Source organism: Sturnus vulgaris, unplaced genomic scaffold (genome assembly GCF_052056855.1).
Source record: "Sturnus vulgaris isolate bStuVul1 unplaced genomic scaffold, bStuVul1.hap1 Scaffold_673, whole genome shotgun sequence".
Lineage (NCBI taxonomy): Eukaryota > Metazoa > Chordata > Aves > Passeriformes > Sturnidae > Sturnus > Sturnus vulgaris.
In genome coordinates, this window is record NW_028276622.1 from 13,301 (window position 1) to 39,611 (window position 26,311).

General features: G+C 42.9%; 1 protein-coding gene across 1 annotated transcript; it reads right to left on the reverse strand.

Annotated features, from left to right (window-relative positions):
• Positions 1–1,717: 1,717 nt before the first annotated feature.
• LOC106864304 (zinc finger TRAF-type and ring finger containing 1) lies at positions 1,718–24,232 on the reverse strand. Its single transcript, XM_088158549.1, has 4 exons — positions 23,866–24,232; positions 13,664–13,902; positions 8,309–8,520; positions 1,718–2,126 (listed from the first exon to the last, which is right to left on the reverse strand). Exons 1-4 carry the CDS (start codon positions 24,184–24,186, stop codon positions 1,735–1,737), a joined length of 1,164 nt encoding a protein of 387 aa, XP_088014675.1. The 5' UTR covers positions 24,187–24,232; the 3' UTR covers positions 1,718–1,734.
• Between the last annotated feature and the right edge of the window lie 2,079 nt (positions 24,233–26,311).

Sequence of the window (26,311 nt, forward strand, 5' to 3'; positions counted from 1 at the left end):
TTTATCCAAATTTTGATGATTTCAATCCAATTTTTGATGGTTTTAATCCAATTTTTGATGATTTTAAGCCAATTTTTGATGGTTTTAAGCCAATTTTTGATGGTTTTAAGCCAAATTTTGTTGGGTCTTGACCAATTTTTGATGTTTTTGACCAATTCTTGATAATTTCACCCAATTTTGGATGGGTTCAATCCAATTTTGGATGGGTTTTAACCAATTTTTGATGGGTTTTGACCGATTTTTGTCGATTTCAAACCAATTTTTGATGGGTTCAAACCAATTTTTGGGTGGGTTTGGGCCAATTTTTGATGATTTCACCCAATTTTTGATGGTTTTGACCAATTTTTGATGGTTCTGAACAACTTTTGATGGGTTCAGACCAATTCTGGATGGGTTTAAGCCAAATTTTGGTGGGGTTTGAGCAATTTTTGATGGTTTCACCCAATTTTTGATGGTTTTGACCAATTCTTGATGGTTTTGACCAATTTTTGATGGTTTCACCCAAATTTTGATGGTTTCACCCAAATTTTGATGGTTTTGTCCAATTTTTGATGGTTTTGACCAATTCTTGATGGGTTCAATCCAATTTCAATGGGTTCAAACCAAATTTTTCTGTCTTTGGACCAATTTTTGTCACTTTCAACCCAACTTTTGATGGTTTTGAGCAACTTTTGATGGTTTTGAAAAATTTTTGATGATTTCACCCAATTTTTGATGGTTTCAATCCAACTTTGGATGGTTTCAAACAAATTTTGGTTGGGTTTTGACCGATTTTTGATGGTTTTGACCAATTTTTGATGGTTTTGAGCCAACTTTGGATCGGTTTTGACCAATTTTTGATGGTTTCATCCAACTTTTGATGGTTTTGATCAAGTTTTGATGGGTTCAATCCAATTTTGGATGGGTTTTGACCAATTTTTGATGGTTTTGAGCCAACTTTTTATGGGTTTTGACCAATTTTGGATGGTTTTAATCCAACTTTTGATGGGTTCAGACCAAATTTGGATGGGTTCAATCCAATTTTGGTTGGGTTTTGACCAATTTTTGATGGTTTTGAGCAAACTTTTGATGGGTTTTGACCAATTTTTGATGGTTTTGACCAATTTTTGATGGTTTTAATCCAACTTTCGATGGGTTCATTCCATCTTTTGATGGGTTTTGACCAATTTTTGATGGTTTTGAGCCAACTTTTTATGGTTTCAATCCAACTTTTGATAGTTTCAATCCATCTTTTGATGGGTTTTGACCAATTTTTGATGGTTTTAATCCAACTTTGGATGGGTTTCGACCAATTTTGATGGGTTCAAATCAACTTTTGATGGTTTTGAGCCAACTTTTGATGGGTTTAGACCAATTTTGATGGGTTCAAATCAACTTTTGATGGGTTTTGACCAATTTTTGATGGTTTTGAGCCAACTTTTGATGGGTTCAGACCAACTTTGGATGGGTTTTGACCAATTTTTGACGAGTTCAATCCAATTTTCCCTGGGTTCAAACCAACTTTGGATGGGTTTCGACCAATTCCCGACGAGTTCAATCCCATTCTCGACGCCTTCAAACCGACTTCGCTCCTTCCGATCCGTCGAATCTTCGCCAATCCTCCACAACTCCACCCATCATTCCCCCCCTCTCTTCCGATCCTCACCGACCTCCCACCGCTCCCAACCACACCACCAAACCAACCCCCAAAAAAAAAAAAAAAAAAAAAAACCCAAAAAAAAAGTCGTTCTTTTATTATTTTTGGATCTGGAATATAAAAAGCCGCAGGTTGATGTTCTTGGCCGCCAGCAGTTTGTTGCACTCCACCGAGTCGACGATGGGCAGCGCCATGTAGTCGGTCTCGTTGCTCTCGTTGCTGAAGACGAAGTGGTAGATGACGGGTTTGATCTTGACGTCGTCGTAGGGCCCCTCGAGGAGGAGGAAGGAGCATTCCATGGGGGACTGGACCTTGCTCTTGAGGATGAGCTGGAAGCTGAGCGTGCGCTTGCACGACAGGTTGGGGTTGCGCTCGGAGTCGTTGACGCGAGCCTTCAGCACCCACGTCTGGTTGAGCACGGTGAGGCGCGGCGTCTCGTAGTAAAGGCGAGTGATGAAGTCGTCGGTGCGGTACGGGCGGAACTGAACCTCTGGGGGGAAGGGGGGGGGGGAAAAAATTGGGGTGATGATCTCAATTCCATCCCAGTCCCATCCCAATCCCATCCCAGTCCCATCCCAGTTTGTCCCATTGAAGTCGTCGGTGCGATACGGGCGGAACTGAACCTCTGGAGAGGGAATTAGGGAGGAGAAAAGGTTGGAAAAATTTGGGATGATGATCTCAATGCCATCCCAGTCCCATCCCAGTTTATCCTAATTCCATCCCAATCCCATCCCAGTCCCATCCCAGTTTATCCCAGTCCCATCCCAGTCCCTCCCAGTCCATCCCAGTCCATTCCATTGGAGTCGTCAGTGCGGTACAGGCAGAACTGAACCTCTGGAGGGGGAAAAAAGGTTGGAAAAAATTTGGGATGATGATCTCAATCCCATCCCAGTCCATCCCAGTTTGTCCCAATCCCATCCCAGTCCATCCCAGTTTGTCCCAATCCCATCCCAGTTTGTCCCATTGGAGTCGTCGGTGCGGTACGGGCGGAACTGAACCTCTGGGGAAAAAGGTTGGAAAAAATTGGGATGATGATCCTAATCCCATCCCAATCCCATCCCAGTTTGTCCCAATCCCATCCCAGTCCATCCCATTGCAGTCGTCGGTGCCGTATGGACAGAACTGAACCTCTGGGGCAAAAGGGGGGGAAGAAAAAATGGAAAAAGGTTGGAAAAATTTGGGATGATGATCTCAATCCCATCCCAATCCCATCCCAGTTTGTCCCAATCCCATCCCAGTCCATCCCAGTCCATCCCATTGGAGTCGTCGGTGCGGTACGGGCGGAACTGAACCTCTGGAGAAGGGGGGAAAAAAGGTTGGAAAAAATTTGGGATGATGATCTCAATCCCATCCCAGTCCCATCCCAGTTCCTCCCAGTCCATCCCAGTCCATCCCATTGCAGTCGTCGGTGCCGTATGGGTGGAACTGAACCTCTGGGAAATGGGGGGAGGAAAAAAAGTTGGAAAAATTTGGGATGATGATCCCAATCCCATCCCAGTTTATCCCAGTTCATCCCAGTCCATCCCAGTTTGTCCCAATCCCATCCCAGTTTGTCCCATTGGAGTCGTCGGTGCCGTACGGGCGGAACTGAACCTCTGGAGAGGGGGGGAAAAAATTGGGATGATGATCTCAATCCCATCTCAATCCCATCCCAGTTTGTCCCAATCCCATCCCAGTTTGTCCCAATCCCATCCCAGTACATCCCAATCCCATCCCATTGGAGCCGTCAGTGCGGTACGGGCGGAACTGAACCTCTGGAGAGGGGGGGAAAAAATTGGGATGATGATCTCAATTCCATCTCAATCCCATCCCAGTGTGTCCCAATCCCATCCCAGTCCATCCCAGTTTGTCCCAATTCCATCCCAGTTTGTCCCAGTCCCATCCCAATCGATCCCAGTCCATCCCATTGCAGTTGTCGGTGCCGTACGGGCGGAACTGAACCTCTGGAGAGGGGGGGAAAAAATTGGGGTGATGATGTCAATCCCATCTCAATCCCATCCCAGTTTATCCCAGTTCCATCCAGTCCCATCCCAGTTTGTCCCATTGCAGTTGTTGGTGCCATATGGGCGGAACTGAACCTCTGGAGAGGGAATTAGGGAGGAGAAAAGGTTGGAAAAATTTGGGATGATGATCTCAATGCCATCCCAATCCCATCCCAATCCCATCCCAGTCCCATCCCAGTTCCTCCCAGTCCATCCCAGTCCATCCCAGTCCATCCCAGTCCATCCCAGTCCATCCCAGTCCATCCCATTGCAGTCGTCGGTGCCGTACGGGCAGAACTGAACCTCTGGGGCAAAAGGGGGGGAAGAAAAAATGGAAAAAGGTTGGAAAAATTTGGGATGATGATCTCAATGCCATCCCAATCGCATCCCAGTTTGTCCCAATCCCCTCCCAGTCCATCCCAGTTCATCCCATTGCAGTCGTCGGTGCGGTACGGACGGAACTGAACCTCTGGGGAAAAAAAGGTTGGAAAAAATTTGGGATGATGATCTCAATTCCATCCCAGTCCCATCCCAATCCCATCCCAGTCCCATCCCAGTTTGTCCCAATCCCATCCCAGTTTGTCCCATTGCAGTCGTCGGTGCGGTACGGGCGGAATTGAACCTCTGGAGGGGGAAAAAAGGTTGGAAAAAATTTGGGATGATGATCCCAATCCCATCCCAGTCCATCCCAGTTTGTCCCAGTCCCATCCCAATCCCATCCCAATCCCATCCCAGTCCATCCCAGTTTGTCCCAATCCATCCCAGTTTGTCCCAATCTCATCCCATTGGAGTCGTCGGTGCGGTACGGGCGGAACTGAACCTCTGGAGGGGGGGGAAAAAAGGTCGGAAAAATTTGGGGTGATGATCTCAATGCCATCCCAATCCCATCCCAGTTTATCCCAGTCCCATCCCAGTCCATCCCAGTCCATCCCATTGCAGTCGTCGGTGCGGTACGGACGGAACTGAACCTCTGGGGAAAAAAGGAGGGGAAATGATTGGAAAAATTTGGGATGATGATCTCAATCCCATCCCAGTTTGTCCCAATCCCATCCCAGTCCATCCCAGTTTATCCCAGTTTATCCCAGTCCATCCCATTGCAGTCGTCGGTGCGGTACGGGCGGAAATGAATCTCTGGGAAAAGGGTGGAGGAAAAAAAAGTGGGAAAAATTTGGGGTGATGATCTCAATCCCATCTCAATCCCATCTCAATCGCATCCCAGTCCCATCCCAGTCTGTCCCAATCCCATCCCAATCCCATCCCAGTTTGTCCCATTGGAGTCGTCGGTGCCGTACGGGCGGAACTGAACCTCTGGGGAAGGGGGGGGGAAAAAATTGGGAAAATGATCTCAATCCCATCTCAATCCCATCCCAATCCCATCCCAGTCCCATCCCAGTTTGTCCCAATCCCATCCCAGTTTGTCCCAGTCCCATCCCAATCCATCCCAGTTTGTCCCAATCCCATCCCAGTCCATCCCGTTGCAGTCGTCGGTGCCGTACGGGCGGAACTGAACCTCTGGGAAATGGGGAGAAATGGTTGGAAAAATTTGGGATGATGATCTCAATTCCATCCCAGTCCCATCCCAGTTCCTCCCAGTCCATCCCAGTCCATCCCATTGCAGTCATCGGTGCCGTACGGACAGAACTGAACCTCTGGGGCAAAAGGGGGGGAAGAAAAAATGGGAAAAGGTTGGAAAAATTTGGGATGATGATCTCAATGCCATCCCAATCCCATCCCAGTTTGTCCCAATCCCATCCCAGTTTGTCCCAATCCCATCCCAGTCCATCCCAGTCCATCCCATTGCAGTCGTCGGTGCCGTACAGGCGGAACTGAACCTCTGGGAAAAGGGAGGAGGAAAAAAAAGTGGGAAAAATTTGGGATGATGATCTCAATCCCATCTCAATCGCATCTCAATCCCATCCCAGTCCATCCCAGTTTGTCCCAATCCCATCCCAGTCCCATCCCAGTTTGTCCCAGTCCCATCCCAGTTTGTCCCATTGGTGTCGTCGGTGCCGTACGGGCGGAACTGAACCTCTGGGAAAAAAGGGGGGGAAATGATTGGAAAAATTTGGGATGATGATCTCAATCCCATCCCAATCCCATCCCAGTTTGTCCCAATCCCATCCCAGTCCATCCCAGTTCATCCCAATTCCATCCTAGTTCCTCCCAGTCCATCCCATTGGAGTCGTCGGTGCCGTACGGGCGGAACTGAACCTCTGGGAAATGGGGAGAAATGGTTGGAAAAATTTGGGATGATGACCCCAAACCCATCCCAGTCCATCTCAGTTTGTCCCAATCCCATCCCAGTCCATCCCAGTTTGTCCCAGTCCCATCCTAATCCCATCCCAGTCCATCCCAGTCCATCCCATTGGAGTCGTCGGTGCCGTACGGGCGGAACTGAACCTCTGGGGGAGGGAAATGAGGGGAGGAAAAAAAAGTTGGAAAAATTTGGGCTGATGAGGTCGAGAATTCCCAAAGTTGTCACTGGATCCTAATTGGAGTCACCGTTATCCTGAGGAATTCTGGGAATGATCCCCAGATCCTACAGGAATTCTCTGTAATCCTGAGAAATTCCCCCAAAATCATCATTGGATCCCAAAAGGATTCATCAAAATTCCCAAAATTCTCACTGGATCCTAAAAGGATTCACCAAAATTCCCAAAATTCTCACTGGATCCTAAAAGGATTCACCAAAATCCCAGAAAATTCCCAAAATTATCCTTGGATCCTAAAAGGATTCACCAAAATTCCCAAAATTCTCACTGGATCCTAAAAGGATTCACCAAAATCCCAGAAAATTCCCAAAATTCTCACTGGATCCTAAAAGGATTCACCAAAATCCTACAAAATTCCCAAAATTATCCTTGGATCCTAAAAGGATTCACCAAAATCCCACAAAATTCCCAAAATTCTCATTGGATCCTAAAAGGATTCACCAAAATCCCAGAAAATTCCCAAAATTATCCTTGGATCCTAAAAGGATTCACCAAAATTCCCAAAATTCTCACTGGATCCTAAAAGGATTCACCAAAATCCCAGAAAATTCCCCAAATTCTCACTGGATACTAAAAGGATTCACCAAAATCCCACAAAATTCCCGAAATTCTCACTGGATCCTAAAGGGAGTCACCAAAATCCCACAAAATTCCTGGAATTTTCATCAGATCCTACAAGGATTCACCAAAATCCTCCAAAATTCCCAAATTAATTTTCTCCAATCCCAGAAATTTCATCCAGAATTTGGTGAGAAATCCCAAATTTCAGTTTCCCAACCCGGAAACGTTCAGAAAAAAAATCCTGGAGAAAGTTTGGAAAATTTTGGGAAGACCCTGAGAAACCCAAAAAAAAAAAAAATCTTTGGAAAAACCCAAGAAAACTTCTCAAAAATCCTGGAAAACTTTTGGAAAATCTCAGAAAATCTTTGGAAAATCTTTAAAAAACTGGGGAGAACCTCTGGAAAACCCTCAAAAAATCCTGGAAAACTCCAAAAAAATCCTGGAAAATCCAAAAAAAATCCTGGAAAAACCAAAAATATCCTGGAAAAACCCAAAAAAATCCTGGAAAACCCCAAAAAAAATCCTGGAAAACCCCAAAAAAATCCTGGAAAACTTTTGAAAAACTGCGGAAAAACCCCAAAAAATTTTCAGAAAATCTTTGGAAAACCCTTGGAAAACTTCTGGAAAATTCCAGAAATTCTGGGAAACCTTTGGAAAATCCTGAAACAACTTTGGAAAACGCTGGAAAACTTTCGAAAAACCACAGAAAACCTTTGGAAAATTCTGGAAAACGTTGGGAAAATCCCAGAAAATTTTTGGAAAATCCTGGAAAACCTTTGGAAAATCCTGGAAAACCTTGGGAAAATCATGGAAAACCTTGGGAAAATCCCAGAAAATTTTTGGAAAATCCTGGAAAACCCTTCGAAAAACCATGGAAAACCTTTGGAAAATCATGGAAAACCTTTGGAAAATCCCAGAAAACCTTTGAAAAATCCCAGAAAATTTTTGGAAAATCCTGGAAAACCTTCGAAAAACCCCAGAAAACCTTAGGAAAATCCTGGAAAACCTTGGGAAAACCCAAGAAATTTTCAGAATATCCTGACAAAACCCAACCAAACCTTGACAAAACCTTTGGGAAATCCCAGAAAATCCTGGAAAACCTTCGGAAAATCATGGAAAACCTTTGGAAAATCATGGAAAACCTTCGAAAAACCACAGAAAACCTTGGGAAAATCATGGAAAACCTTCGGAAAATCCCAGAAAATTTTTGGAAAATCCTGGAAAACCTTCAAAAAATTCTAGAAAACTTTTGGAAAATAATGGGAAATCTTGGGAAAATCCAAGAAAATTTCAGAATATCCTGACAAAACCCAACCAAACCTTGACAAAACCCAACCAAACCTTGACAAAACCCAACCAAACCTTGACAAAACCCAACCAAACCTTGACAAAACCCAAGAAAATCTTTGGCAAACCTTCAAAAAATCCCAGAAAATTTTTGAAAAATCATGGGAAACCTTGGGAAAATCCCAGAAAACCTTGGGAAAATCCAAGAAAATTTCAGAATATCTTGACAAAACCCAACCAAACCTTAACAAAACCCAACCAAACCTTGACAAAACCCAATAAAACCTTTTGAAAACCCCATGAACCCTTGGGAAAATCGGGAATTCCAGGATTTTGGAACGTCCCCGTACCGGTGTATCCGATCTTCTCGAAGCTGAGCAGGCTGAAGATGCTGTTGTAGAGCTGCATCTCCTTGAGGCGGCTCTGGTCCATCTCGTCCAGGATCTCCATGAGCTCGTTGCCCGTCTTGGTGGGGTGGGAACACTCGGCCTCGTGAACGGAGAGCTCGTGGAAAGGGCCCTGCCAGGGACACCCGATGCGCTTGTACTTGCACTGAGTCACCCTGGGGGGAGAAATGGGGAAAAAATAAAATTTTGGGGTGAGAAATGGGAGATTTGGGGTGAGAAATGGGAAAAAATGGGGATTTTGGGGTGAAAAATGTGAATTATGGGGAGAAAAATGGGAGATTTGGGAGTAAAATGGAAGATTTGGGGTGAAAAATGGGAAAAAAATTAGATTTTGGGGGGAGAAATGTGGATTTTGGGATGAAAAATGGGGATTTTGGGGAAAAAAATGTGGATTATGGTGAGAAAAAATGGGGATTTTGCGGGAAAAATGTGAATTATGGGAAGAAAAATGGGAGATTTGGGGAGAAAAACGAGAAATTTGGGGTGAGAAACATGGGAAAAATGGGAGATTTGGGGGTAAAATGGGAAAAAATGGGGATTTGGGGGTGAGAAATGGGAGATTTGGGGTGAAAATCGGGAAAAGATGGGGATTTTGGGGTGAAAAATGTGAATTTTGGGTGTTTCTGAGGGCAGCTCGTGGGAAGGGCCCTGCCAGGGACACCCGATGGGATTGGACTGAACTGAGACACCCTGGGGGGAGAAAAATGGGAGATTGGGGTGAGAAATGGGAAAAAAATGGGGAAATTTGGGTGAAAAATGGGAGATTTGGGTGAGAAATGGGAAAAAATGTGGATTTTAGGGAGAAAAATGGGAGGTTTTGGGGTAAAATTGGAATTTTTAGGGTGAAAAATGGGAGATTTGGGGAGAAAAAATGGGAGATTTGGGGTGAAAAATGGGAAAAAATGGAAATTTGGGGTGAGAAATGGGAGATTTGGGGAGAAAAAATGGGAGATTTGGGGTGAAAAAATGGGAAAAAAATTAGATTTTGGGGGGAGAAATTAGGAATTTGGGGTGAGAAATGGGAGGTTTGGAGTGAAAAATGTGAATTTTGGGGTGAAAAATGTGAATTTTGGGTGTTTCTGAGGGCAGCTCGTGGAAAGGGCCCTGCCAGGGACACCCGATGGGATTGGACTGAACTGAGTCACCCTGGGGAGAGAAAAATGGGGAAAAAATAAAATTTAGGGGTGAGAAATGGGGATTATGGGGGAAAAAATGGGAGATTGGGGTGAGAAATGGGAGATTTGGGGTGAAAAATGGGGATTTGGGGGTGAAAAATGGGAATTTTGGGGGAAAAAATGGGAGATTTGGGGTGAGAAATGGGAAAAAATTAAGATTTTGGGGGGAGAAATTAGGAATTTGGGGTGAAAAATGGGAAAAAATGGGGATTTTGGGGAGAAAAATGGGAGATTTTGGGGTAAAATTGGAATTTTTAGGGTGAAAAATGGGAGATTTGGGGAGAAAAAATGGGAAAAAATGGATATTTGGGGTGAGAAATGGGAGATTTGGGGAGAAAAAAAGGGAGATTTGGGGTGAAAAATGGGAAAAAAATTAGATTTTGGGGGGAGAAATTAGGAATTTGGGGTGAGAAATGGGAGATTTGGGGTGAAAAATGTGAATTTTGGGGTGAAAAATGTGAATTTTGGGTGTTTCTGAGGGCAGCTCGTGGAAAGGGCCCTGCCAGGGACACCCGATGGATTGGACTGAACTGAGACACCCTGGGGAGAGAAAAATGGGGAAAAAATAAAATTTTGGGGTGAGAAATGGGAGATTTGGGGTGAAAATTGGGAATTTTGGGGGAAAAAATGGGAGATTTGGGGTGAAAAATGGGGATTTTGGGGTAAAATGGGAATTTTGGGGTGAAAAATGGGAGATTTGGGAGTAAAATGGGAAAAAAGGGGGATTTGGGGGTGAGAAATGGGAGATTTGGGGAGAAAAATGTGAATTTTGGGGAGAAATGGGAGATTTGGGGTGAAAAATGGCAAAAAATTGAGATTTTGGGGGAAAAATGGAGATTATGGGGAGAAAAATGGGAGATTTTGGGGTAAAATGGGAGATTTGGGGTGAAAAATGGGAAAAAATGGGGATTTTGGGGTGAAAAATGTGAATTATGGGGAGAAAAATGGGAGATTTGGGGTGAAAAATGGGAAAAAATTGAGATTTTGGGGGGAGAAATGGGGAATTTGGGGTGAAAAATGGGAAAAAATGGGGAATTTGGGTGAAAAATGTGGATTATGGGGAGAAAAATGGGAGATTTGGGAGTAAAATGGGAAAAAATTGAGATTTTGGGGGGAGAAATGGGGATTGTGGGGAGAAAAATGGGACATTTGGGGAGAAAAACGAGAAATTTGGGGTGAGAAACATGGGAAAAATGGGAGATTTGGGGGTAAAATGGGAAAAAGTTGAGATTTTGGAGGGAGAAATGGGGAATTTGGGGTGAAAAATGGGAAAAAAATGGGAATTTGGGGAGAAAAATGTGGATTTTGGGGTGAAAAATGTGAATTTGGGTGTTTCTGAGAGCAGCTCGTGGAAAGGGCCCTGCCAGGGACACCCGATGGGATTGGACTGAACTGAGACACCCTGGGGGGAGAGAAATGGGGAAAAAATAAAATTTTGGGGTGAGAAATGGGAAAAAATGGGGAATTTTGGGTGAAAAAATGGGGATTATGGGGAGAAAAATGAGAGATTTTGGGGTAAAATGGGAATTTTGGGGGAAAAATGAGAGATTTGGGGTGAAAAATGGGAAAAAAGTGGATTTTGGGGGGAAAAAATGTGCATTTTAGGGTGAAAAATGTGAATTATGGGGAGAAAAATGGGAGATTTGGGGTGAAAATTGGGAAAATTGGGGAATTTGGGGGGGAAAAAATGGGAATTTGATGGGAAAATAATGGAAATTTTTGGGGGAAAAATGGAAATTTTGGGAATAAAAATGAGAATTTGGTGGGGAAAAACACTGGAATTTTGGGGGGAAAATATTGGAATTTTTTTGGGGGAAAAATGGGAATTTGATGGTGAAAATAATGGGAATTTTGGGGGAAAAAATGAGGATTTGATGGGGAAAAAAGAGAATTTTGGGTGAAAAAAAGGGAATTTTTGGGAAAAAAAATGGGAATTTTGGGAGGGAAAAAATGGGAATTTTGGGAGGGAAAAAATGGGAATTTTGGGAGGAAAATAATGGGAATTTTAGGGGAAAAATGGGAATTTTGGAGGGAAAAAACTGGGAAATTGGGGGGAAAAAAAGGGAATTTTGGGTTTTTTTGGGGTGTTGGAAGGGGTTGGGGGGATGGGGAATGGGGGAGGGGAAATGGGGCCAAAAATTTGGGAGAAAAATGGGAAAAGTCAGAGTGGAAATTTGGGAGAGATTTCCAAGAAAAAAATTGGGAATTCTTGGGTATAAAAATACACCAAAAATGAGAAAAATTAACCCAAAAAAATTCCAAAAAAATCTGTCCCAAATCCCCCAAAAATCCCTAAAAAATCTCCAAAAAATCCCCCCCTAAATATCCACCAAAATCCCCAAAAAATTGAAAAAAAAACCAAAAAATTCCCAAAAAATTCCCAAAAAAATCCCCCAAAAATTAAAAAAAAATTCCCCAAAATCCCCCCAAAAAATCCCAAAAGATCCCCAAAAATTCAAAAAAAAATTTCAAAAAAAATCTCGAAAACTCCCCAAAAACCCTGAAAAATCCCCAAAATATCCCCCCAAAATTCCCCAAAATTCGCAAAAAATCCTAAAAAAACCTCAAAAATCCCAAAAAATCCCCCAAAACACCCTAAAAATCCCCAAAAATCCCCGAAAAATCCTTAAAAAAACCCCCCAAAAATCCCAAAAAATCCCCAAAAAATCCCAAAATCCAAAAAAATCCACAAAAAATCCCTAAAAAAATCCCAAAAAAATCTGCAAATAATGCCTAAAAAATAAAAAAAAATCCTGAAAAAGTCTCGAAAAATCCCCCAAAAAATCCCAGAAATCCTTAAAAAGATCCCCAAAAATCACCCGAAAATTTGCAAAAAAATCCCAAAAAAATCCCAAAAAAATCCCCAAAAGTCACCCGAAAATTCGTAAAAAATCCAAAAAATCCCAAAAAAATCCCCAGAAAATGCCTAAAAATCCTCAAAAAATCCCTAAAAAAACCCCAAAAAATCCCCAAAAAACACCCTAATAATCCCAAAAAAATCCCCAAAAATCCCTAAAAAATTCCAAAAAAAATCCAAAAAAATCTCCAAAAAATCCAAAAAAATCCCAAAAAATCCAAAAAAAATCCCAAAAAAACCTTAAAAAATCCCCAAAAAATCCCAAAAAATCCCCCAAAAATCCCTAAAAATCCCTAAAAAATCCCCAAAAAATCCAAAAAAAATCCCCAAAAATCCCCAAAAATCCCCAAAAAATCCCAAAAAATCCCAAAAAAATCCCCCAAAAAATCCCCAAAAACCCCCAAAACAATCTCAATTCCCTCACCTGTCGTGGCACTCGTCCTTCTGGTGCCTGTCGAGCAGGGCCCTGGGAACTGGCGGGCGCAGAAGCCGCCAAAAAACACCCAAAAAATCCCCAAAAATCCCCAAAAAATCCCCAAAAATCCTCAAAAAAATCCCAAAAAATCCACAAAAAATCCCCAAAAAATCTGTAAAAAATCCTAAAAAAATCCCAAAAAATCCCCAAAAAATCCCCAAACCATCCCAAAAAATCCCCAGAAAATGCCTGAAAAATCCCCAAAAAATCCTCAAAAAATCTCTAAAAAAATCTTAAAAAATCCCAAAAAACCCCAAAAAAATCCCTAAAAAATCCCTAAAAAATCCCCAAAAATCACCCGAAAATTCGCAAAAAAATCCCAAAAAATCCCCAAAAAATCCCAAAAAATCCCAGAAAATGCCTGAAAAATCCCCAAAAATCCCTAAAACATCTCAAAAAATCCTCAAAAAAATCCCCCAAATAATCCGAAAAAATCCCAAAAAATCCCCAAAAAATCCTTAAAAAATCCCCAAAAAATCCCCAAAAATACCCAAAAATCACCCGAAAATTCGCAAAAAAATCCCAAAAAATCCCCAAAAAATCGGTAAAAAAATCCTAAAAATTCCCGAAAAAAATCCAAAAAATCCCCAAAAAATCCCAAAAAATCCCAAAAAAATCCCAAAAAAATCCCGAAAAAATCAAAATAAATCCAAAAAAATCCCTAAAAAAATCCCAAAAAATCCCCAAAAAAACCCAAAAAATCCCCAAAAAATCCCCAAAAAATCCCAAAAAATCCCCAAAAAATCCCAAAAAATCCCCAAAAATCCCCAAAACAATCTCAATTCCCTCACCTGTCGTGGCACTCGTCCTTCTGGTGCCTGTCGAGCAGGGCCCTGGGGAACTGGCGGGCACAGAACCCGCACTCCGCGGGGAGTTCACTCACGGCTTTCTCCACGGCCAGGTTACGGCAGCAAAGGCTCTTGGAGATCTCACAGCGGCAGTTGGGACACGTGGCCTGCTCCTCCTTGAGGCGCGAGTCGGCCAGCAGGTGGATGAAACAGCCGGCACACATCAGGTGCCCGTTGGTGCACTGGGGGGGAGGAAAAATTGGGGATTTTTAATTTGATTTTTATCTGATTTTTTTCCGATTTTTTTCGGATTTTTCCCATTTTTTTCCGATTTTTTTTCGATTTTTTTCCCATTTTTTTCCGATTTTTTTTCGATTTTTTTTCCCATTTTTGGTGATTTTTTCCCATTTTTTTCCCATTTTTTTCTAATTTTTTCCCATTTTTTTCCTATTTTTTTCCCATTTTTTTCTGATTTTTTTTCTGATTTTTTCCCTATTTTTTCCAATTTTTTTCTGATTTTTTCCCATTTTTTCCCCTTGTTTTTCACATTGTTCCCCATTTTTTTCTGATTTTTTCCTCATTTCTTCCTCATTTTTTCCCATTTTTTTCCCATTTTTTTCACATTTTTTCACATTTTTTTCACTTTTTTTTCTGATTTTTTTCCTTATTTTTTCCCATATTTTCCTCATTTTTTCCTATTTTTTTTTCCATTTTTCCCCATTTTTTCCTCATTTTTTCCTATTCTTTTCCTATTTTTTCCTCATTTTTTCCCCATTTTTTCCAATTTTTTCCCCATTTTTTCCCATTTTTTTCGGATTTTTTCCTCATTTTTTTCCCATTTTTTTCTGATTTTTTTCCCATTTTTTTCTGATTTTTTCCCCATTTCTGCTCCTCCTTGAGGCGCGAGTCGGCCAGCAGGTGGATGAAACAGCCGGCACACATCAGGTGTCCGTTGGTGCACTGGGGGGGGAGGGAAAAATTGGGGATTTTTAATTTGATTTTTTACTGATTTTTTCCCCATTTTTTCCCATTTTTTTCCGATTTTTTTCCGATTTTTTTCCATTTTTTTTCCGATTTTTTTCCCATTTTTGGGAATTTTTTCCCCATTTTTTCCCCATTTTTTTCTGATTTTTTCCCATTTTTCTCTGGTTTTTTTCTGATTTTTTTTCCCATTTTTTCCCATTTTTTCTGATTTTTTTCTGATTTTTTTCCTATTTTTTCCTATTTTTTCCGATTTTTTCCCCCATTTTTCTCTGTTTCTTTCTAATTTTTTCCCCATTTTTTTCCAATTTTTTCCCCATTTTTTTCCCATTTTTTTCGGATTTTTTCCTCATTTTTTACTCATTTTTTCCTATTTTTTCCTATTTTTTTCCTCATTTTTTCCTCATTTTTTCCTCATTTTTTCCAATTTTTTTCCTCATTTTTTCCAATTTTTTTCCTATTTTTCCAATTGTTTTCCTATTTTTTCCCCATTTTTTCCTCATTTTTTCCTATTCTTTTCCTATTTTTTCCTCATTTTTTCCCCATTTTTTTCCAATTTTTTCCCCATTTTTTCCTCATTTTTTCTATTCTTTTCCTATTATTTCCTCATTTTTTCCCCATTTTTTTCCAATTTTTTCCCATTTTTTCCCATTTTTTTCGGATTTTTTCCTCATTTTTTTCCCATTTTTTTCTGATTTTTTTCCCATTTCTTTCTGATTTTTTCCCCATTTCTGCTCCTCCTTGAGGCGCGAGTCGGCCAGCAGGTGGATGAAACAGCCGGCACACATCAGGTGCCCCTTGGTGCACCTGAGGGAGGAAAAAATTGGGGATTTTTAATTCTAGTTTTTTCTGATTTTTTTCCGATTTTTTCGGATTTTTTCCCATTTTTTTTCCGATTTTTCCCGATTTTTTTCCGATTTTTTTCCGATTTTTTTCGATTTTTTTTCCCATTTTTGGTGATTTTTTTCCCATTTTTTCCCCATTTTTTTCCATTTTTTTCTGATTTTTTTCTGATTTTTTTCCTATTTTTTCCCATTTTTTTCCGATTTTTTTCCCCATTTTTCTCTGTTTCTTTCTAATTTTTTCCCCATTTTTTCCCATTTTTTTCCCATTTTTTCCACATTTTTTCCCATTTTTTCTGATTTTTTTTCCTCATTTTTCCTCATTTTTTCCTCATTTTTTCCTCATTTTTTCCTCATTTTTTCCTATTCTTTTCCCATTTTTTCCCCATTTTTTCCCATTTTTTCCGGATTTTTTCCTCATTTTTTCCTCATTTTTTCCTATTTTTTTCCCATTTTTTCCTCATGTTTTTCTGATTTTTTCCCATTTTTTCCTCATTTTTTCCGACCTTTTTCCCATTTTTCTCTGTTTTTTTCCCATTTTTTTCATATTTTTTCCCATTTTTTCCCATTTTTTCCCATTTTTTTCCCATTTTTTCCCATTTTTTTTCATATTTTTTCCCATTTTTTTCCATTTTTCCCCATTTTTTTCCCATTTTTTTCTGACTTTTTCTGGTTTTTTTCCCTCTTTTTTCCCATTTTTTTCGATTTTTTCCATTTTTTTCTCATTTTTTTCTGATTTTTTTCTGATTCTTTTCCTCATCTTTTCCTATTTTTTCCCCATTTTTTCCCTTTTTCCCCCTTTTTTCCCATTTTTTCCTATTTTTTTCTGATTTTTTTCCCATTTTTTTCCGATTTTTTCCGATTTTTTTCACTTTTTTCTGATTTTTTTCCTCATTTTTTCCTCATTTTTTCCTATTTTTTCCCATTTTTTCCCCATTTTTTCCGATTTTTTTCACTTTTTTTCTGATTTTTTTCCCATTTTTTTCTGATTTTTTTCCCATTTTTCCTACTTTTCTCAAATTGTTTCCGAATTTTTTCCCATTTTTTTCTGATTTTTTTTCTCATTTTTTTCTCTTTTTTCTCATTTTTTTTCTTATTTTTTTTCTTTTTTTTCCCCCATTTTTCTCTGATTCCCTTTTTTTCTGATTTTTTCTAATTTTTTTCCCTTTTTTTTTCTGATTTTTTTCCTATTTTTTTCCATTTTTTTCTGGTTTTTTCCCTCTATTTCCGATTTTTTTTCTGATTTTTTTCTGATTTTTCCCCCATTTTTTCACATTTTTTTTCCCATTTTTTCCTCATTTTTTTCCCAATTTTTCCCCAATTTTTCCCCATTTTTTCCCCTTTTTTGTGATTTTTTTCCTTTTTTTTCCTATTTTTTTCAATTTTTTTCCGATTTTTTCCCAACTTTTCCCCGATTTTTTTTCCATTTTCTCCCGATTTTTTTCCATTTTTTCTTATTTTTTCCCCATTTTTTTCCCATTTTTTTCTCATTTTTCCCTTTTTTTTTTATGTTTCCCCCTTTTTTCTGATTTTTTTTCCCAATTTTTCCCCTTTTTTCCCCCTCATTTTCCCCCATTCTTTTGGGATTTTTTTCCCATTTTTTTCTGATTTTTTCCGATATTTTTCCATTTCTTTTCTGATTTTTTCCACATTTTTCCACTTTTTTTTCTCTTTTTTTTTCTGATTTTTTCCTCATTTTTTTCCCATTTTTTCTGATTTTTTTCCCATTTTGTTCTCCTTTTTTTTCTGATTTTTTCCCCATATTTTTCCCCATTTTTAAATCATTTTTTCATATTTTTGTCTGATTTTTTTCCCCCATGTTTTCCCTATTTTTTCCGATTTTTTTTCCCATTTTTCCCCCTTTTTTTTCATTTTTTCTCATTTTTTTCGAATTTTTTTTCCCTATTTTTTCCCGACTTTTTCCCGATATTTTGCCGATTTTTTTCTCATTTTCTCCAAATTTTTTACTGAATTTTTAAAATTTTTCTCTGATTTTTTTCCAATTTTTTCCTGGATTTTTCCAATTTTTTTCTGTTTTTTTCCAACTTTTTCCCCATTTTTTCCCTTTTTCCCCCCATTTTTTTCTGATTTTTTCCACATTTTTTCCCAATTTTTTCCCTTTTTTTTCTGATTTTTTTTCTCCATTTTTTTCCCATTTTTCCCGAATTTTTTTCCGATTTTCTCCAATTTTTTTCCCGATGTTTTTCCGATGCTTTTCCATTTTTTCAGATTTTTTTCGATTTTTTTCCAGATTTTTTTCCCGACTTTTCCCGATTTTTTCCAGAATTTTTTCCGATTTTTTCCGGTTTTTTTCCAGATTTTTTCTGAATTTTTCCGATTTTTTTCTCATATTTTCCCCATTTTCCCCCTTTTCTGCCTTTTTTTCTCTCATTCTTCCTATTTTTCCCTATTTTATTCCATATTTTTCCTTTTTTCCCATTTCTTCCGATATTTTTCCGATTTTTTCCCCCTTTTTTTCGGATTTTTTTTCCGATTTTCCCCCGATTTTTTTCCCCACTTTTTCCGATTTTTTTCCCGATTTTTCCCAGATTTTTTCCCGATTTTTTCCAAATTTTTTCTCGTTTTATCCGAATTTTTTCCCCATTTTCTCCGATTTTTTTACCGATTTTTTTTTTCGATTTTTTTCCCATTTTTTCCCCGATTTTTTCCGATTTTTTTTCCGATTTTTTTCCCGATTATTCCCGGCTTTTTCCCGATTTTTCCCGATTTTTTCCACGATTTTTTTCCCCGGATTTTTTTCCGATTTTTTTTCCCGGTTTTTTTTCCGATTTTTTTTCCCCGATTTTTCCCGATTTTTCGGTTATTTCCCCGATTTTTTCCCGATTTTTTTCCTGATTTTTTTCCCCCCATTTTTCCCGTTTTTTTCCCCGATTTTTTCCTGATTTTTTCCCCATTTTTACCCCGATTTTTTCCGATTTTCCCGATTTTTTCCCGATTTTTTTCCCGAATTTTTCCGATTTTTCCCGATTTTTTTCCCATTTTTTTCATGATTTTTTCCCCGGTTTTTCCCGATTTTTTCCGTTTCTCCCCGATTTTTTCCGATTTTTTCCGTTTCTCCCCGATTTTTTCCGATTTTTTCCGATTTTTTCCGTTTCTCCCCGATTTTTCCCGGTTTTTCCCGATTTTTCCCGATTTTTCCCGATTTTTCTCCTATTTCCTCCCGTTCATCCCGTAAAGTTTGGGATTAATTAATGCCAGATTTAATTAAATCACAGGTTTAATTAATAATTATTTAATTAAATTAATCCCTGGGTTTAATCTCATCCGGCAATGAGTGAATCTGGAGTTTAATCTTAATTATTGCCAGGTTTAATGAAGTCTAATTAAGGCCCGGGTTGATTAATCCCAAATTTAATCCAATCCTGGGATTAATTAATCCAAAATTTATTCCTATTCCGGGATTAATTAATCTCAGGTTTAATTAAATCCCTGGATTTGATTTTATCCTGGAATTAATTAATCCCTGGAATTAATTAATCCCGGATTTCATTAACTCCAGGATTTAATCCCAGCCCAGGGTTAATTAATCCCAGATTTAATTAAATCCCCGATTTAATGAACCCCTGAAATTAATCCTGTTTAATTAAACCCGGATTTAATTAGATCCTAGAATTAATTAATCCCAATATTTAATCCTAGCTGGAAATTAATTGAGCCCAGATTTTATTCAATCCCAGGATTAATTAATCAATCCCGGATTTAATTAAAACCTGGGATTAATTAATCCTGGATTTCATCCTATCCTCTAATTAATTAATCCCTGCCGTTATTAGATCCCAGATTTAATTAATCCATGGATTTAATCCCATCTCTGGAATTAATTAATCCCATCTTTAATCAATCCCTGAATTAATCAACCCTACAATCAATTAATCAATTAATCAATTAACCAATTCATCAATCCCTGAATCAATTAACCAATTAATCAATTAACAAACACATGGCTCAATTAACCAATTAATCAATGAATGAATTAACCAATCAACGCCTGGATCAATTAATCAATTAATTTATTAATCAATTCATCAATCCCTGAGTCAACTAACCAATTAATCAATTAATCAACAAATCAATTAATCAATGACCCAATGAATCAATGACCCAATTAATCAATCCCTGGATCAATGAACCAATTAATCAGGTAATCAATGCCTGGATCAATAAACCAATTAATCAATTAATCAATGCCTGGGTCACTTAACCGATTAATCATTGAAGCAATTAGTGACTCAATGAATCAATAATTAATCAATCACCCAATTAACCAGTTAATCAAGGAACCAATGAACCAATTACCCAATTAATCAATTACTCAATGCCTGGATCAATTACCCAATGAATCAATTAATCAATGAACCAATTAATGCTTGGATCAATTAACCAATTAATCAATTTCCCAGTTATCCAATTACCTAATTAATTGATAATCAACGAACCAATTAATCAATTGATCAGGTAACCAATTCCCCAATGAACCAATTAATCAATGAACCAATTAATCGATTAATCAGGTAACCAATACTCAATTACCCAATTAATCAATGAGCCAATTAATAAATTAATCAGGTAACCAATTCCCTAATGAACCAATTAATCAATGAACCAATTAATTAATCAGGTAACCAATTCCCTAATGAACCAATTAATCAATGAGCCAATTAATCGATTAATCAGGTAACAAATAATCAAGTACCCAATTGATCAATGAACCAATTAACCAATTACCCAATTAATCAATGAGCCAATTAATCAGGTAACCAATAATCAAGTACCCAATTAATCAATGAGCCAATTAATCAATGAACCAATTAACCAATTACCCAATTAATCAATGAGCCAATTAATCACTTAATCAGGAAACCAATTCCCTAATGAGCCAATTAATCAATGAGCTAATTAATCAATTAATCAGGCAACCAATAATCAATTACCCAATTAATCAATGAACCAATTAATCAAGTAACCAATACTCAATGACCCAATTAATCAATGAACCAATTAATCAGGCAACCAATAATCAATTACCCAATTAATCAATGAGCCAATTAATCAATTAATCAGGTAACCAATACTCAATTACCCAATTAATCAATGAGCCAATTAATCAATGAACCAATTAACCAATTACCCAATTAATCAATGAACCAATTAATCACTTAATCAGGAAACCAATTCCCTAATGAGCCAATTAATCAATGAGCCAATTAATCAATTAATCAAGTAACCAATAATCAATTACCCAATTAATCAATGAGCCAATTAATCAAGTAACCAATAATCAATTACCCAATTAATCAATGAGCCAATTAATCAATGAACCAATGAACCAATTACCCAATTAATCAATGAGCCAATTAATCAGGTAACCAATAATCAAGTACCCAATTAATCAATGAGCCAATTAATCAATTAATCAGGGAACCAATGCATGCCTGGATCAATGAACTAATTAATCAATTTCCCAATTAACTCATGACCCACTTTGGTGGCCCTGGGGAGGATTTGGTGGCCCATGAGGGCACAGGGACCCTCTGGGATGGTTTGGTGGCCCCTGGGGAGGTTTGGTGGCCCATGAGGGCACAGGGACCCTCTGGGATGGTTTGGTGGCCACTGGGGGGCTTTGGTGGCCACTGGGAGGAGTTTGGTGGCCACTGGGGGGGCTTTGGTGGCCACTGGGGGGGTTTGGTGGCCACTGGGGGGGCTTTGGTGGCCACTGGGGGGGTTTGGTGGCCCATGAGGGGACTCTGGTGGCCATGAAGGGACATTGGTGGCCCTGGAGGGACTGCGAGAGTTTGGTGGCCCAGGCAGGAGTTTGGTGGCCCAGGATGGGACAATGAGAGGTTTGGTGGCCCATGAGGGACTTTGGTGGCCACTGGGGAGGTTTGGTGGCCCTGGCAGAAGTTTGGTGGCCCAAGATGGGACAAGGAGGAGTTTGGTGGCCATGAAGGGACAATGAGAGGTTTGGTGGCCCTGGGGAGGATTTGGTGGCCCATGAGGGCACAGGGACTCTCTGGGATAGTTTGGTGGCCCCTGAGGGGACTCTGGTGGCCACTGGGATGGTTTGGTGGCCCAGGCAGGAGTTTGGTGGCCATGAAGGGACAATGAGGGATTTGGTGGCCCCTGAGGGGGATTTGGTGGCCCATGAGGGCACAGGGACCCTCTGGGACGGTTTGGTGGCCCATGGGGGGACTTTGGTGGCCATGAAGGGACATTGGTGGCCCTGGAGGGACTGGGAGAGTTTGGTGGCCCAGGCAGGAGTTTGGTGGCCATAAAGGGATAATGAGAGGTTTGGTGGCCCCTGAGGGGGATTTGGTGGCCCATGAGGGCACAGGGACATTCTGGGATGGTTTTGGTGGCCCTGAGGTGACTTTGGTGGCCACTGGGATGGTTTGGTGGCCCATGGGGGGGTTGGTGGCCCAGGAAGGAATTTGGTGGCCCCTGAGGTGACAAAGGAAGGGTTGGTGGCCCCTGAGGGAGGTTTGGTGGCCCATGAAGGGCACAGGGACCCTCTGGGATCGTTTGGTGGCCCCTTGAGGGACTTTGGTGGCCACTGGGGGATTTCAGTGGCCACTGGGAGAGTTTGGTGGCCCATGAGGGGACTTTGGTGGCCATGAAGGGACATTGGTGGCCCTGGAGGGACTGGGAGAGTTTGGTGGCCCCTGGCAGGAGTTTGGTGGCCCATAAAGGGACAATGAGGAGTTTGGTGGCCCCTGAGGGGGGTTTGGTGGCCACTGGGATGGTTTGGTGGCCCATGGGGGGGTTGGTGGCCCTCAGGGGAGCTTTGGTGGCCATGAAGTGACAAAGGAAGGGTTGGTGGCCCCTGAGGGAGGTTTGGTGGCCCATGAAGGGCACAGGGACCCTCTGGGATCGTTTGGTGGCCCCTTGAGGGACTTTGGTGGCCACTGGGGGGCTTTGGTGGCCACTGGGGGGACTTTGGTGGCCACTGGGGGGCTTTGGTGGCCCATGAGGGGACTTTGGTGGCCACTGGGGGGCTTTGGTGGCCCAGGCAGGAGTTTGGTGGCCATGAAGGGACATTGGTGGCCCTGGAGGGACTGGGAGAGTTTGGTGGCCCAGGCAGGAGTTTGGTGGCCATGAAGGGACAATGAGAGGTTTGGTGGCCCCTGAGGGGGATTTGGTGGCCACTGGGATGGTTTGGTGGCCCATGGGGGGGTTGGTGGCCCAAGAAGGAATTTCGTGGCCCCTGAGGTGACAAAGGAAGGGTTGGTGGCCCCTGAGGGAGGTTTGGTGGCCCATGAAGGGCACAGGGACTCTCTGGGATGGTTTGGTGGCCCCTTGAGGGACTTTGGTGGCCACTGGGGAGGTTTGGTGGCCCAGGCAGGAGTTTGGTGGCCATCAAGGGACAATGAGAGTTTTGGTGGCCACTGGGATGGTTTGGTGGCCACTGGGATGTTTTGGCGGCCCATGGGGGGGGTTGGTGGCCCTCAGGGGAGGTTTGGTGGCCCCTGAGGTGACAAAGGAAGGGTTGGTGGCCCCTGAGGGAGGTTTGGTGGCCCATGAGGGCACAGGGACCCTCTGGGATGGTTTGGTGGCCACTGGAGGGACTTTGGTGGCCACTGGGGGATGTCAGTGGCCTGGGAGAATTTGGTGGCCCATGAAAGGACAATGAGAGGTTTGGTAGCCCCTGAGGGAGGTTTGGTGGCCCATGAAGGGCACAGGGACCCTCTGGGATGGTTTGGTGGCCCATGAGGGGACTTTGGTGGCCCCTGGGGGATGTCAGTGGCCTGGGAGAGTTTGGTGGCCCAGGCAGGACTTTGGTGGCCATGAAGGGACATTGGTGGCCCTGGAGGGACTGCGAAAGTTTGGTGGCCCCTGGCAGGAGTTTGGTGGCCCACGAAGGGACAATGAGGAGTTTGGAGGCCCTCAGGGGGGGTTTGGTGGCCCATGAGGGGACAAGGAGAGATTTGGTGGCCATAAGATGACAATGGTGGCCCAGAGGTGACAATGGTGGCCCAGAGGGGACATTGGTGGCCCAGAGGAGACTTTGGTGGCCCCAGCGTCCCCAGAAGGGCCCAGGGGGAGCTCTGGTGACCCAGGAGGTGACAAAACCCCCAGGGGGTGACACCGGCTGTCCCCAAGGGGGGGGGTGACAGTGCCACCAAGGGGGTGACAGTGCCACCAAGGGTGTCCCAGTGCCACCAAGGGTGTCCCCGTGTCCCCAGGGGGGTGTGACAGTGCCACCACCGGGATGTCCCCGTGTCCCCGAGGGGGTGTCACTACCCTGGGGGTGTCCCCATCCCCTCAGGCCTTGTCCCGCTGCCCTGAGGGCTCCTCCCGGTGCCACCCTCACCTGTCCCGGTGCCACCCTCACCTGTCCCCAAGTCCCCAAATGCCGTCCCGTACCTGGTACACGGAGGCCTTGGGTAAATCGAGGCACACGGTGCAGCAGAGCACGGAGTAAAGGCGCTCCTCCAGCTTCACGCTGCCCGCCGCCCCCTCCGCCCCCCCGGCGCCGCTCCCGGCCGCCCTCAGCCGCTTCTTGGGCGGCGCGTCGGGATCCGCGCCCGCCTCCAACAGCAGCGCCGCCGCTTCTTCGGCACCGCCGCCGCTTTCGCCACCGACCGCGGCCGCAGCAGCGGGACCGGGAGGGGCCGCGGAAGGAGCGGAGGGAGCGGCGGGGCCGCCGCCGGCATCGCGCTCCTCCGCCCCGGACATCGCCGCCATCGCCGCCGCCTCACCCCGCCGCCATCTTGGCCGCCCTCACGGGCTCCCCTCAGGGGTGGAGCCAATCAGAGAGAGCGAGAGGCGGGGCGGGAATAGAGGGAGCCAATCAGAGAGCGAGGAGGGAGGAGCGAAGGGTGAGGCGGCCAATGGGAGGCCGCGGTTCCGGGTTGGGGGGGGGGCTTCAACGGCAACGCCGTCAGCTGCCGGCGGAGGGGGCGGGGACTCGTGACGTCATTAGAGATGAGCCAATGTGAGAGGGGAGCGTCGGGGGCGGGGCAGAAGGGGCGGGGCTTGAGGGCGGAGCGCGCGCGGGGAGGTTGGGACAGCCAGTATAAACCAGTATAAACCAGTATGGACCAGTATGGACCAGTATGGACCAGTATAAACCAGTATGGACCAGTAAGGGACCAGTATGGGCCAGTATGGGGAAATAAGGACCAGTATGGACCAGTAAGGGACCAGTAAGGACCAGTATAAATCAGTATAAACCAGTATGGGGAAATATGGACCAGTACGGGCCAGTATGGACCAGTAAGGACCAGTAAAAACCAGTATGGACCAGTGTGGATCAGTATAAACCAGTAGGGACCAGTATAAACCAGTAGGGACCAGTAGGGGGAAATATGGACCAGTATGGACCAGTAAAAACCAGTATGGGGAAATATGGACAGGTATAAACCAGTATGGACCAGTATGGGGAAACATGGACCTGTAAGGACCAGTATAGACCAATAAGGACCAGTATGGACCAGTATGGGACCAGTTCGGGGAAATTTGGACTAATATAAACCAGTATGGACCTGTACAAACCAGTATAGACCAGTATAAACCAGTATGAACCCGTATGGACCAGTAAAAACCAGTATGGTGGTATAAACCAGTATGGACAAGTATAAACCAGTAAGGGGACATTAGGGACCAGTATTAACCAGTATAGACCAGTATGGACCAGTATAAACCAGTATGGAGAAATGTGGACTGGTTTAAACCAGTATAAACCAGTATGGGCCAGTATGGACTAGTATGGGGAAATAAGGACCGGTATAAACCAGTATAAACCAGTATGGGCCAGTATGGACCAGTATGGGGAAACAAGGACCGGTATAAACCAGTATGGACCAGTTTGGAGAAATATGGGCCAGTATGAATCAGTATGGGACCAGGAAGGGCCAGTATGGACCAGTATAAACCAGTACGGGCCAGTATAAACCAGTATGGACCAGTATAAACCAATATGGGGAAATATGGACTGGTATAAACCAGTATAAACCAGTATGGACCAGTATAAACCAATATGGGGAAATATGGACTGGTATAAACCAGTATGGACCAGTATGGGCCAGTAGGGACCAGTATAGACCTGTAATGGACCAGTATAAACCAGTATGGACCAGTAGGGACCAGTATGGCACAAGTCACCCCAGTGCCACCACCAGTGTCATCCCAGTGCCACCACTGTGACCACAGTGCCACCATCCCAGTGTCACCAGTGCCACCAGTGTCACCTCAGTGCCACCACTGTGACCGCAGTGCCACCATCCCAGTGCCACCATCCCAGTGCCACCACTGTCATCACCCCAATGCCACCACCCCAGTGTCACCCCAGTGCCACCCCAGTGTCACCATTGTCATCACCCCAGTGTCACCCCATTGTCACCCCAGTGTCACCATATCAGTGCCACCAGTGTCACCACACTGTCACCACAGTGTCACCCAAACTGGTTTTACTGGTCACTCCACGCCCTGCTCTGTTCCCGCAGTGTCCCCAGCAGTGCCACCACCCCAGTGCCACCCCAGTGTCACCACTGTCACCACCCCAGTGTCACCACCCCAGTGTCACCACTGTCACCACCTCAGTGTCACCCCAGTGCCACCATTGTCACCACCCCAGTGTCACCCCAGTGCCACCCCAGTGTCACCATTGTCATCACCCCAGTGTCACCCCATTGTCACCACAGTCACCACCCCAGTGTCACCACCCCAGTGCCACCCCAGTGTCACCACTGTCACCACCCCAGTGTCACCACCCCATTGTCACCACTGTCACCACACCAGTGTCACCCCAGTGTCACCACCCCAGTGTCACCACCCCAGTGTCACCCCAGTGTCACCAGTGTCACCACAC

What these genes read in the sequence shown, in the direction of transcription:
- LOC106864304 (XM_088158549.1), bottom strand. Translation starts at nt 24,186, where the DNA reads ATGGCGGCGATGTCCGGGGCGGAGGAGCGCGATGCCGGCGGCGGCCCC. An exon ending in CCAAGGCCTCCGTGTACCAG is followed by an intron (nt 13,903 to 23,865) that starts GTACGGGACGGC and finishes CCTCCCCCCCAG; the next exon opens with TGCACCAACGGGCACCTGAT. An exon ending in CGAGAAGATCGGATACACCG is followed by an intron (nt 2,127 to 8,308) that starts GTACGGGGACGT and finishes CCTTCCCCCCAG; the next exon opens with AGGTTCAGTTCCGCCCGTAC.